Source organism: Entelurus aequoreus, linkage group LG03 (genome assembly GCF_033978785.1).
Source record: "Entelurus aequoreus isolate RoL-2023_Sb linkage group LG03, RoL_Eaeq_v1.1, whole genome shotgun sequence".
Classification (NCBI taxonomy): domain Eukaryota; kingdom Metazoa; phylum Chordata; class Actinopteri; order Syngnathiformes; family Syngnathidae; genus Entelurus; species Entelurus aequoreus.
The window spans coordinates 38,216,208-38,229,137 of record NC_084733.1 but is presented as its reverse complement, the minus strand read 5'-3'; the positions used below and the strand labels follow the sequence as shown (position 1 = coordinate 38,229,137).

The following is a 12,930-nucleotide window of genomic DNA, read 5'->3' as shown; positions in this document are numbered from 1 at the left end:
CGGGCCGCCAGTTGATAGGTCTGGTTTAGAGAGAGTAAGACTATTAAGCTTGTTTTGAGCCTCCCATTATTTAATGTTATACATAAATACACTATACATACAGTATACTATGAATAGAAGTATATTAATAAAAGATTGCAATCTCATTTAACATTAATGAAGCTCTCTTTTTGCTCACCCACTTCAACTGCAAATTCTGCACGTTTGATGATGTAAGTACATCCCATAATAACACATATTTGTCTATTCATCATGCAGGGTCTTGACATGGCATTAGCATATGTCTAATTATGAACAGGCATTACCAAAAAACCTGGAGTGGTCAGGAGATAATAAAAAACGGCGGAAACGGCATTACTTTAGAGGATAAATGAAGGATCTGGAAAGGATCATTTATATTCCTGTCAGCCAAAAAATTGAGAACAGCATAAGCGAACTGTATCTCCAATTAACATCTCAAATGACAGAGACACTGCCAAGTTTTAAAGCAAACACAATTTTGCTGAACCTATTGTGGCCAGTTATTAACGTTAAAAAAATCTACTTTAGCTGGGGGTTCATTGTTTCATATAGGTTTCTACTTAAATCTGATATCCACCAGGTTTTTCCATCATGGAGATCAGTGGCATCTGATATCTTCATTTATGCTGAACACGACCATAGGCTTCAAGTATAGGGTAAAAATATTTCTTGGTGCGGCTCCACATTGGATGAGTGGGCTGCCTCAGAAGCCCTTCACTCCAAATACTGTGGTCACACTCATCTCATGGTGTTCATTCAATCTCTCCTCCCCATCTGTCTTGTCACTTTCTATTAAGCTATCCAATGAAGCAGACATCACTGGATATATAGAATCAGCTTTTAGAATGTCAGGAGCTAGAAAGGAAAAACACTAATCTCAAGGACCACAAGTTGCTCCAATCTCAACGGACCACATCATAAGTACCAAATCTATTTGTCCTTGCCATTAAAATACATTTGCACCGATAGATGAACATACTTGTGCAATTGCACCCCTTAAGGCACATGGATTTGAACCAGCCCTATCTAATAATGAAAGGGCTTCAACAACACTTCTAAAGTTATTGTCGTCATCACTGTCACTAGAATCATTGTCCTTACATGGATCGAACATTGACAGATACCATTAAGTATTTTAAAACTAAGGAACACTTTGACATAATGTGGCTCTCTAATTAGCAAAACTAAGTGGACTGCAAAATTCCAAAGGATACTGATCTCTTTGTCGCGTTGCATCAACATCTCTTTTAGTTTGGCAATTTCATTTGCACTGTGGAGCTCACAAATGTCGTTTTCCTCTGGTTTGACTGCTGGTGACTCCTGTATATCACAGTTACTGACATTTCCAGTTAGTTTGCCCTGAATCATTTTCTGTAAAAAAAATATAAAAGGAAGATTACAGGAAAGGTGTGGTGCAGTGGATGATAAAGTTTGAACAGAGGATTAGAACATTTGACAGCTATAAACAAGTAGAAGGAAGCATAGGCAGGGTTTGACATTTCAAAGTCTGCACAGGGCTGTCAAAAGGAAAAGCCTCACTTAGACATGTCATAGCTCAATCATCAGAAGTATTGAGCAAAACGTGGAAGAGAAGAAATGCAATTTCATACGTTAACAATCAACAGCTAATAAACAAAGGACATATATTGTGAGCGAAGCCCTTTTGGCAGACACCAGTGACCTCGTAAATTATATTCTATACTATAGAAACAGGTCTTCCCAGAAGAGTATTTGTAAATATAGATTTTTTATTAGATCTAATTTCATTGTGTGTCTGTTATGCGTACAGTAGACTTAATTTGTCGATTGTTTGTCTTTACACACAGTTATCACACATGCAGGCACTCACAGCATGGCTTCAGGTCAACATAACACCGTAGATCAAATTAGATGACAGAAAAAGGAAAAAAGCACAGTATAGATATAAGTCTGAGTGGGAGAAAAAGAGCATTGTGTATTTGTTAGGTAGTCAAACCATGCTACCGTTTTTTTAGCAAATGCAATCTTATAAATAAAGTTCAATTAGGCTTCCCTGAAAGGTGAACAAATAAGCATTGTGTCTCAAAAAACACATTAAAAGACATCAGTTCTCAGGAAAGACATTATTGATAGCTAAGGTTACTGACAGACAATGTGCTAGTCATATAAAAAAAAGTTAAAGTACCCATGATAGTCACACACACACTAGGTGTGGCGAAATTATTCTCTGCATTTGACCCATCACAATTGATCACCCCCTGGGAGGTGAGGGGAGCAGTGAGCAGTAGCGGTGGGCGCGCCCATTAATTTAATAGTCACATTTGAAATGATGTGTGGTACATGTCATTTTACCTGGTTAAATAAAGGCTGAATAAAAAACATTAAAAAAAAACATGTCAAGTTTATGAAACTGCACTTCGGTCACATGTAATAACTACCATTTATCTACAAATATGTGTAAGTGGTGTCAGAAGTGTAAGAAACATCCATCCATTCATTCATTTTCTACCACTTGTCCCTTTTGGAGCCACAAAGGGCTGGGGCCTATCCCAGCTGCACTCGGGCGGAAGGCAGAGTACACCCTGGACAAGTCGCCACCTCATCGCAGGGCCAACACAGATAGACAGACAACCATTCACACTCACATTGTTGCCAATCAGCTTATCTCCAGGTGCATATTTTTGGAGGTGGGAGGAAGCTGGGATAACATGCAAACTCCACACAGAAAAACCTTGAGCCTGGGAATAGAACACAGGACCTTCTCGCTGTATGGCACAAGCACTAACCCCTGTCTACCGTGCTGTCATGTAAGAAACAGCATGTATAAAACACCCACATAGTAGCAGCAAAAAATTGCTTAATCTAAAATCTATGGCAATTAAGGTTAGTAGTAAAGCCCTCTTTAATAAGCTATATTGTACGAACAGATGCTGTGTAAATGATATAGATCAAATAAATCTCCTAAAAGTGGTACCAACAACAGCCAAATTCAATTAAATTGCCGGCGGCTTATGAAGGCAGGAGACTCATCAGCATCAGGTGTGTTGATTGCAGAGTGACTGCAGCCGCGTGAAGGTGCGGCTGCAGCAGGAGAGGAACGCCCGTGGGCGTGTCCCGAGGTGCGCGCCGTGGAGCGCACAGCAGAGTGAGAGGCGGCAGGTGTTTGAACCGTAACAAGAAACCCATTATCAAAGTTACATTTAAACCAGTGTGGGTGGCACTGGGAGCAGGTGTGTGAAGTATCTTGCCCAAGGACACAATGGCAGTGACTAGGATGGCAGAAGCGGGGATCGAACATGGAACCCTCAAGTTGCTGGCACGGCCGCTCTACCAACAGAGCCACACCACCCCTATTATTTAATGGGCGATTGTAGATTGCTTGAAGTAATATAATTAAAAGTTTAGGACCATGCTACTACTGCCAAAATGGCTGTCGGACATGACATAGGCCGATCCTCAGGGACCTGGGTGGGGGATTTAGGGTTTTCCCTAGCCCTTGCCTTGAACTTGACCTTAACTTTAGCCCTCTCTCGGTTAGTGTATCAAAGGGTGGGCAGACTTTAGAAAAAGTTATATACAAGGCTACTTTTGAATCATGGTACTGTTTAAAAGTCGTACCCAGATTGCAGAGTAGTACAAAGATGGCCGTAAGTGAAGAAAATTTCAATTTCTTTCTGATAATTTTTTTTTTTTGACGCTGGTATGTCTGCTGCATGAATGTACATTGTTGTCTTTATTACAAAAGCTTTTATTTGACACTGAATTTTTTGCATTTGAATTTTTTTACATCAAATTATTATTATTACAAAAATCAGTTTATAAAAATTCACTGTAAAAAAATCAGTGTATAAAAATCCAGTATAAAAAAATTCAGTGTGTAAAAATTCAAAGTAAAAAAAATCAGTGCTGAAAAATTCTGTGTCGAAAAATTTGCTGCTTCAAAATACAACACTCACTTCCTGTAAAATACGGCTAAAGCAATTGATCCTGTCTTAGAACCAGCCAATGAGGTGTCAAGTTTGAAGTCACGTGACACGGGTCTTGCAAAACAGCATAACAAAAGCAGTTAACTGGGCTACCTTAGCATCATACGACATAATTAACATTTCAATGCGGCCCGCTGAATGTTTTCAAACTTTAGAAATAATTCCAATGGTTAAAATCTGCACTTTTGACTGACATATGAGTTATCGTATGCATGTTCGAAATAAACTGAAACTGAACTGAACTGAACTAAGTGTCATGATATTCAGTTAAACTGACTGTTATACACATTGTGACCATAAGATGGTGCTGGATAATGATGCTTGATGTAATATCACTGTTCTTCAGAACTTTGTTGTAGAATCAACAATGGCCAATGAAGGAAGTGGTCTGCAGTAGAGGCGCATCATTCATATATTTTTTAATATTCAGTGTTTTATTGTTCATAGTTAGTATTGTAAATCCCACATTATGTATTTCCATGTACATTCTATTCAGTAAAAAACTAAACAGACCATCTCAAAAACTGAATTAACTTTAATTTTTTTTACTGAATTATATGTCAGACTTCTTAAAGTACATAAAAATATAGAATGTGGGATTTACAATATTGACTATGAACAATAAAACACTGAATATTGAGAATATATGAACGTTCCTCCTCTACCTCTCAGATCACCTCCTTGTTTGACATATTTTTTAATCAAGCAAGAACAAAAAAAGATGCAACAAACGTGGCTAAAAATAAAGGCAAAAGGATAAAAAAAAACATCTACGTATTCTATGTAATATTACTGTTCTGCGGAACTTTCTACAACTAAAGTTCTGCAGAACAGTGATACTAGAGGGGGGGGGGGGCTACCCACATATGCGGTCCTCTCCAAGGTTTCTCATAGTCATTCACATCGACGTCCCACTGAGGTGAGTTTTCCTTGCCCTTATGTGGGCTCTGTACCGAGGATGTCGTTGTGGCTTGTGCAGCCCTTTGAGACATCTGTGATTTAGGGCTATATAAATAAACATTGATTGATTGATTGATTGATTACATCCTGCATCATTATCCAGCACCATCTGCTGGTCACATTGATTATCACAGTCGGTTTAACTGCATATCATGAAACGTACTCACTCGTATGTCACATAAAAAAGTGCAGATTTTAACCATTTAAATCATTTCTATAGTTTGAAAACATTGAAATGTTAATCATGTTGTATATTGCCAAAGTAGTTCAGTTAACTGCTTTTTTTATGCTGTTTTGAAAGACCCGTGTCGCTTGACTTCAAACTTGACACCTCATTGGCTGGTTCTGAGACAGGATCGATTGCTTTAGCTTTATTTTACCAGAAGTGAGTCTTGCATTTTTAAGCAGCTAATTTTTCGACACTGAATTTATATGCACTGAATTTTTTTAGACTGAATTTATTTAGACTGAATTAGTTTACACTGAATTTTTATACACTGAATTTTTTTACAAAGATTTTTTATACACTGAATTTTTTACACAATTTTAAAACACTGATTTTTTTTAAATGGAATTGTCAGCATAATTTGATTTGATTTTAAATTCAGTTCATAAAACTAAAACGCAAAAAATTCTGTTACATAAATTCAGTTTCAAAAATAGCTTTCATAATAAAGACAGAAATTAACCTCCACACTGCTGCCGTTCTGTCTGTAGCTGTTATCCCAAAGGTAGCTTTGTCTGACAGTGTTTCGTCCAAAGCCATTATTTTTCTCACACTGCATTTCTATAAACATGACAGATGTACAGTATACCCAATGCTTTTTTATTGTCTACTTGACACATGACTGTGACAACAGGGGATATCCTCCAGTCTGAACAATGTTTCTATTCACAATTACGGCGGCACAGTGACTGCACAATCCTTCTGTCAGTCTACCGCTCAATCAATTTTCTTCATGGACAAAACCCATGTAATTAGAAATGTTGTCTGAAAAAACTACGGTAAGAGGGCAATCATGGTAGAGTCACATGAGCTAGTTCTTTAATTGTCCAGGAAATGAACAGCCATTCATTGAGCAAATAGCACAAGACAAGTTCATTGTCAAATATCTTTTTTAGGTCCACAGAGAACATGTGGACAAATTCCCATGCATTCTCTACTGTGATGAGAGAGAAGGCTGGTTCAGTGTTTAACCACAACCATGAAAACAATAATAATCCTCCACAATAGCAACGATAGCCGGATAGAGAAACAAAACAGGTGGCGACTTTTACAAACTTTGTAAATATATTACCTTCAACAGGCTGAAACAGTATTGGATTTTTCTCATATCTGGTCCCAAAGACAGTGATACGTCTGGACCAGGATCATGTAGAAAGGCTGTGACCAACTCCTCCAACCTAATAACAAAGACAATAATTACAATCAGTCACAGTCAGTAATGACTCAACAGATACTAAAACAGTTGATCAATATTTGAGGAGCGCTCTCTTGTGTTTAAAGTGTGGGTCTGTTCAAAGAAAATTATTAACTTCAAGTAATGCTCCAGCTCCACTGAGCCAGTCAGTTGATAAATGATGTCTGGATGATAGTCCAAACATTGATTCTCCAAGTTTTGGATGCAGGCAATAGAAAGACTAGAACAGGAATGCCCAAACTTTTTGCCTCCGTGGCCAAAGGGTCACGGGCCTAAAACAGTGATTTCAAGTATGAAACACGCATTGCCTAAATGTACATAATACATTTCCTTTAATAAGTGCAGATAACAATGGTATATGACAAGTAGTTAGCCTTGCAGACATGCAATCAATGATTTGTGTTTATATTTCATTGACTAAATATGTACTAGCAATTCAACTTCAACTTTTGTTCAGAATCAGCTACTTTCACAACAGCTGACGCAACTTTGTTCCCATTCATTGAACAAAACAGTGTTGAATCAGAGTGTCCGTTGCCTTCAGTGGGGGAGCATAGAGTGGGTTGTTCCACTGCAGCGAAACTAAAGAGTCATTGGATAAATGCTCGGGTTTTTCCGCCCACAGATGTCAATTATTTCTGGAAATGAATGAGAAGAGAAGTGGGCCTGGCCTTGGCTGGCCTGGATGTCACATGATTGGATGACCTGTCTGAGGCTGAATCCCTTTTTGATTGACAGCATAATAAGGGAATCAGCGATCTTGAAATGGACAATATGAACAATCTTACAATCCTAGTGTAAGTGACATTTTCTTAAAAAAACTCTAGCATCTTTAAATCTTTTAACTGTTATTGGAGACTGTACGTGTTTAGAGAGTAGCTGAAAATGAGCTTCCCCTTCTTGAGAGACCAGCAGCCACCGCTAATAACAAAGATACTAAAATTGCTGCCAGTCGTTTTTAATAAAGAAAAAGGCACTGACAGAATTTGAAAAGTCTCGAGAAACTTGAAAACTTTTCAACAAAGTACATTGTACATTAAACAGCAACAATCGAAAAATACAGCAAAACGATAGAAGAAGAAAATGTAATGTTCATGCGAATTAATAATGACACAGATTTGTTTTTAAATGTATGTATAACTTTTTTTTTTTTTTTAATGTGAATAATCGGCCCCCACCGCCACAAGTACATTGGCAAGCTGGGGGCAACCCTGAACTATAATTATGTGATACTTGTTTATATTGACAAATGCGGTGTTTTAGACTGCAAAATTGTTCAATTAAGGACACTTGTGTGCTTACTTGTTGTGTAGGTGCTAGCTCCTAGAAGCCTATAGCCTGCATCTCTGCTTTGTCCTTTCTGGAAGACATTTTGTTGTTAACTGGCTGTCCAGCTATGTAAACGCTCTGCAGGACTGCTTGTATCGAATTTTATATTGTAGATTTTACATGCAAGTCGTGATAATCCCATACTTGTTTTTGCTGATATTTGACCGATAGCAGCTATCAATATCGGATCGGGACACCCCTAGTTAGCTTAAAAGAGGTCAATATGAATATGTATTACATTTGGGAAGCCACTCTTTTGCGGGCCAAGCCAAACGACTCGATGGGCCAAGGTTTGCCCCCATGCAACACTTTGGGTACCCCGGAACTAGAAGGCAACCAGCCATCTGGATCTAAAGTAGACAAAAAATGTGCAGTCTTTTTTTCTCTCCCAAACATGTTGGGTGTGTAGACAATACATTCCAGGTTTACATGATGGACGACACAAAAAAAACATGACAGTCTCATTTTGGTACCCTGCAACATTGGTGGTTTTTAGATCAATCAATGTTTGGATCTGTCATGCCGTTGGAAGAAAAACAAGAAACTACAAATAGGTGGGATGCATTTCGTGTGTGAAAAGACTTGTCTTAAAAACTCTGGACAACTGATTGATGGCAGTTCAAAGGTGTTATGTAACAGCATTATGTAGTCTTCTGGAAAGACCAAAATCTATAGCCTTGAATATACATTAAGGGAATTCAGAGAGCAGTTTGCTAATCAGAATTAAGGGTAATCACACTAACAAGGGAAAGAAAGTCAGCTTTGAATCACTAGGTTCAATTGTCATCTGAGTAATATTAAGAAACCAGTGCAGGCCAGTAACAAGACAGATACAATACATACTTCTGGATCTCCTCTACAGCTAGCTTGTCATTTCTCTCTTCTCCCGTCAGCATGGACAGCTCCTCTCTCAAAGATTGAACCTCCTGCTTCAGGCGAGCTATTAACTGTAAAATGCAGGAACAAGTAGTGAGAGATTAACATAATGTATACACAGAATATAAAACGGACTGTTTTTATACATTACCATATACAACACAAAGTAAGGGCCCTGCAATGTACCCACAAATCCAGGTCATGTGACCGCTGCCAAGTGATGAGACAATCTTGTGGTTTATTACGTTGATGTATTTTGAGGAACATTTAAGTGATTCCAGACAACTGGATGCAGCAGCAAGTAAATGCAGGATGCCAAACACAAACCCTCTGCTTCTTGCTGTTGGCACACATTAGGAGCCTGCATATTTACTGTCTGATCATTTTGGACCAAAGAAGCTGTTATATACTGTATATACACCGGTATATATTGTTTTGTATATAAATAATTATAAATAATTCCTTAAGAAGTTAGTCTAAATAATTATTTTTGGTAGAAATTAATAGGTATCGAGAATCAAAACATCTGGGATTGATGAGTACACACTTAAGAGGAATGACTTATATTTGACACTGCTGAATCATATCGCACCATTGTAAAACCTTGCTCAACAATTGGACGTCAATGCAAGTTAATTACAATAAGAGTTGCTGCCTTGTAGATGCCATCTATCCATGCCTTTTCTACCGCTTGTCCCTCTCGGGGTCGTGGGGGGTGCTGGAGCCTATCCCAGCTGCATTCGGGCGGAAGGCGGGGTACACCCTGCTGAAGCTGGTTGTAAACATTTTTTTAATACAATAGATATGAAAATACATTTTTAATGAAATACTACTATTTCGCAGAAATTAATTCACCAAACTGAGGCCTGGAACCGATTAACACAGACAAATGTCTATTTACTGTACGTTTACTCCTAAATATCTTTAACAACATACAACATACAGTATATTTTTTAATGTAAAGAAACAATTGGTGGAGGCACAACCCATTTAGGGAGGAAACATAACAAAACAAAACACAGTATAGCACATTATTTTTTATCGATTGTGCCCCCTACCCTCAGTTTGTCTCGCAATGTGTTATGGGTCACACTTCTGCTGCGTCTTCTCCTGTTGCATGCCCTGACGAGCGCACCGCAGGCCACGCCCACGGGCGCTCTCTCTCTGCTGCAAGCGCGCTTCCGCGCGGCTGCAAACACTCGGCAATCTACGCACCTGTCCATGATGAGCGATCAGCCTTCTTAAACCAGCGCAACCTGAGATCCGACGCCAGAACGTAGCTTCTCGTATCCAGTACAGTAAGCCCATACGTTTCTCGCTCTCCTACATGTGCATTTGTTCTCCCTGTGCTTCCTTCCCGTCGTGCTCATCGTCTCCTGTGTTGTGTCTTCTCCAGCTCCCCGTCATCCTTCCTCGTGGTCAAGCTGTGTACCTTGTCACTTTGGACCTCCCTGTGGAACCCCCTTGCCTTCCTGGATTTTCGACCTCACGCCTGTCACCCGACCACGACGCCGCGCTCCTGTCATTGACTATCCGCCTGTCCTCCGACACTCGAGCCTGCCTTGCCCTTATTTGGACTTCCGCCTGGATCAACACGCACCTTCAACACCCTCTGACAACCACGCTCAGATAAGTCTCACATTTAGTCACACCACATCTCTTTGGTTTAATTACACATCTCATTTACACACCAAGCTGTTAATAAACAAGCTGACAGCTAAACGACGTCATATCTCTGTCGTCTTCTTCTCCCGATATCACGTCACACAATGGCAATATAATACCAGCTCTATAACTGGAACAAAAGGTATTTTGTACAGCAATGTAGAAAAACAGAGCAGTTCAGATTAATTTTTCTAATGATGTCTTCCATTTATGTTGACACTTGCTGCTTAAGAGCTCAATTATAAAAACCCTGGGGAACAAAGAGCTTGACAAAAAGCCAACAGTAACAGGAAGTTAGACAGAGGAGATTTCCACAAGGATACAGTAAAGGATTATGTGAGAACTAGTTTAGATACAAAAATTAAATTGAAAAACAAATCCCTACTTTGTGATAAAGTTAAGTGGCTGAAATCAATTCTTTAAATAATCTAAAGTTAATTACAACCAACCTCTTTGGACAAACTCAAGACTTGCTCAAGACAAGGAAGCCTGCACTGTGGTTTTGGGCATGTGCCATTAGGCTGAATGAACAGTCATCCCTATTCCATCTATATAGTATATCTTTAACAGTAAATACCATAGCTAACCATGACAGTCCAGGGCTGCACCCTTTAACTCTTTTTGGAACGTGTGGTCTGATGTTACACTCCCAGCTGCATCCTCAAAGGCTGACCACTACTGGTAGGTCAGCACAATCAGCGGTAGTCTATTTCAGCAAGCAGAGCCCACATTGGTACCACAGATTCATGGCAGGATTTCAAATACTTTGAAAAATAACTTTACTAAGAACGTGTGACTGATGATGTCAGCAGAGTCTATAGCAACATTTCCGAGACAAATGAAGAACATTTGTTATGTTCAGTTCTAGTTTTAACCCCAGGATGCAGAGAAGATGTGTTGTTGTACTCAAACAAATGTCTTTATATAATAATTGTGCAAACATTCACAAACACACGTGCCCAGTTGTATGGCCAGTATACTAACAAGGAGGAACCGAGGGGAAGAAGGAAGAACAAAAGTGCACTGGCAAATACCAAAAGGCTTGGACTCGTGAAGTACAAAAACAAGGAAAAAGTAAGTAAGTGAGTAAGTAACATTTATTTATATAGCACCCTTCACCGACAAAACGCAAAAATGTGCTTCAACACACAGGTAAAATATCAGAAAGTTACATAGTATAAAAGGTGAATATAAATAAACACAATATTAAAAATTATAAAAAGACAATATGAAATAGTATAAAAACACAATATAAAAGACAACATAAAAATCATAGAAGCCCAAAATTAACTAATTTAAAGGGAAACTGCACTTTTTTTGGAATTTTGCATATCTTTCACAATCAATATGAAAGACATGAGGACGGATGGAGATTTTTTTTTATGCATTCTAAATATTAAACGCAAATAAAATTCAGCTTACAGCGGAGCCAATGTGAGCTCCACTATTCCACCCATAAAATCCGATAAATAACCATTCAAAAAGCGCCAACAATACTCAATTTACATTTCGCGACTTAAATATTAACTAAGTATTAGTGATATTGTTATTATAAGCGCTAACGCAGACAAACTATTATTTATAGCGGCAATGTAATCACTTCCGTGTGTGCCTGTTTACTTCATCGAGTGGTCTGCTGTTTCCTAGCTTCCTGCTTACCTGTAAGTTTATTGTAGATCATAAATCATGCCTCTCACCTGAAAAGAAAATGGCTCAGGATATAATCCGACAAGTTGGGACACTTTCACGGCCATTTAGGACCTGGAACTGGCAAGAACAACATGAAAAGCGCTTGTTCCACTCCGCCCCCCTACCCTGTTTCTTCGCGAGGATTATGAGAAATGTTTCACCTAAATGGGAATATATGAACATCCCATCAGTTGGTATCCTACTGACAGCAGACCATGTACAGTAAGTGATGTTTTATGATGTGTGTTGGCTCTCATGAAGTCTGCAGTGAGCAGCAGTCAGTGATGAAGAAAAAAACAAAAACATTGTGATGCGTTTTTTAAATTAATGTGCTGCGTATGCTTGAAATGATCAAAATACGTACATTTTAAATGTTATTATAAATGTGCCCGTTACTACATTACATGTATAATTAAATAATGTGTATAAAACCATAATGGAGGTGTTTTGATGTTTTTTAGGGGCTCTATAGGCAGAATTGAACCGCTCCAATAGGCTCCATTGTAAGCAAACTTTTGATCGCATTCATTTAGTATTTACAATGCATTGAAATAAATCGATAGGCAAAATTCCCCAAAAACTGCAGTTCCCCTTTGAAGCCAAAACAAATAAATGAGTCTTAAGTTTGCTTTTGAAGGTGTGAACATAGTCAACTAAGCGCAATGAGATTGGAAGATCGTTCCAAAGCATGGGAGATACAGCATGGGAGGATCGGTCACCTTTAGTCCGAAAACGAGTGCATGGGACCTTAAGCAGATTCTGAGCCACAGACCTAGGAGCTCGAGTAGAGGTGTAAGGCTGGATGAGATCACTGATGTATGAAGGAGCCTGACAAAGCAAAGCTCTGAAGGCTAGAACCAGAATTTTAAACGTGATCCAAGGACACTGGCAGCCAATTAAGTTATTTTAGAATAGGGGATATGCGTGTCCTCCTATTGGTACGAGTAAGAATTCTTGCTGAAGAGTTTTGCACTATTGCAGTCAAGAGAGCTCCTTCTTGTTCA

The 12,930-nt window shown here is 38.8% G+C and overlaps 1 protein-coding gene across 1 annotated transcript in view; it reads right to left on the bottom strand.

Annotated features, from left to right (window-relative positions):
* Positions 1-12,930, bottom strand: part of kif6 (kinesin family member 6) — a 114,248-nt gene that overhangs the window by 56,609 nt on the left and 44,709 nt on the right. The window contains exons 10-12 of the mRNA XM_062041775.1: positions 8,540-8,643; positions 6,245-6,350; positions 1,236-1,392 (exon numbers count right to left, since the gene is read on the bottom strand). Coding sequence (XP_061897759.1) covers positions 1,236-1,392; positions 6,245-6,350; positions 8,540-8,643 — 367 coding nt within the window. The remainder of the gene's footprint in view (positions 1-1,235; positions 1,393-6,244; positions 6,351-8,539; positions 8,644-12,930) is intronic.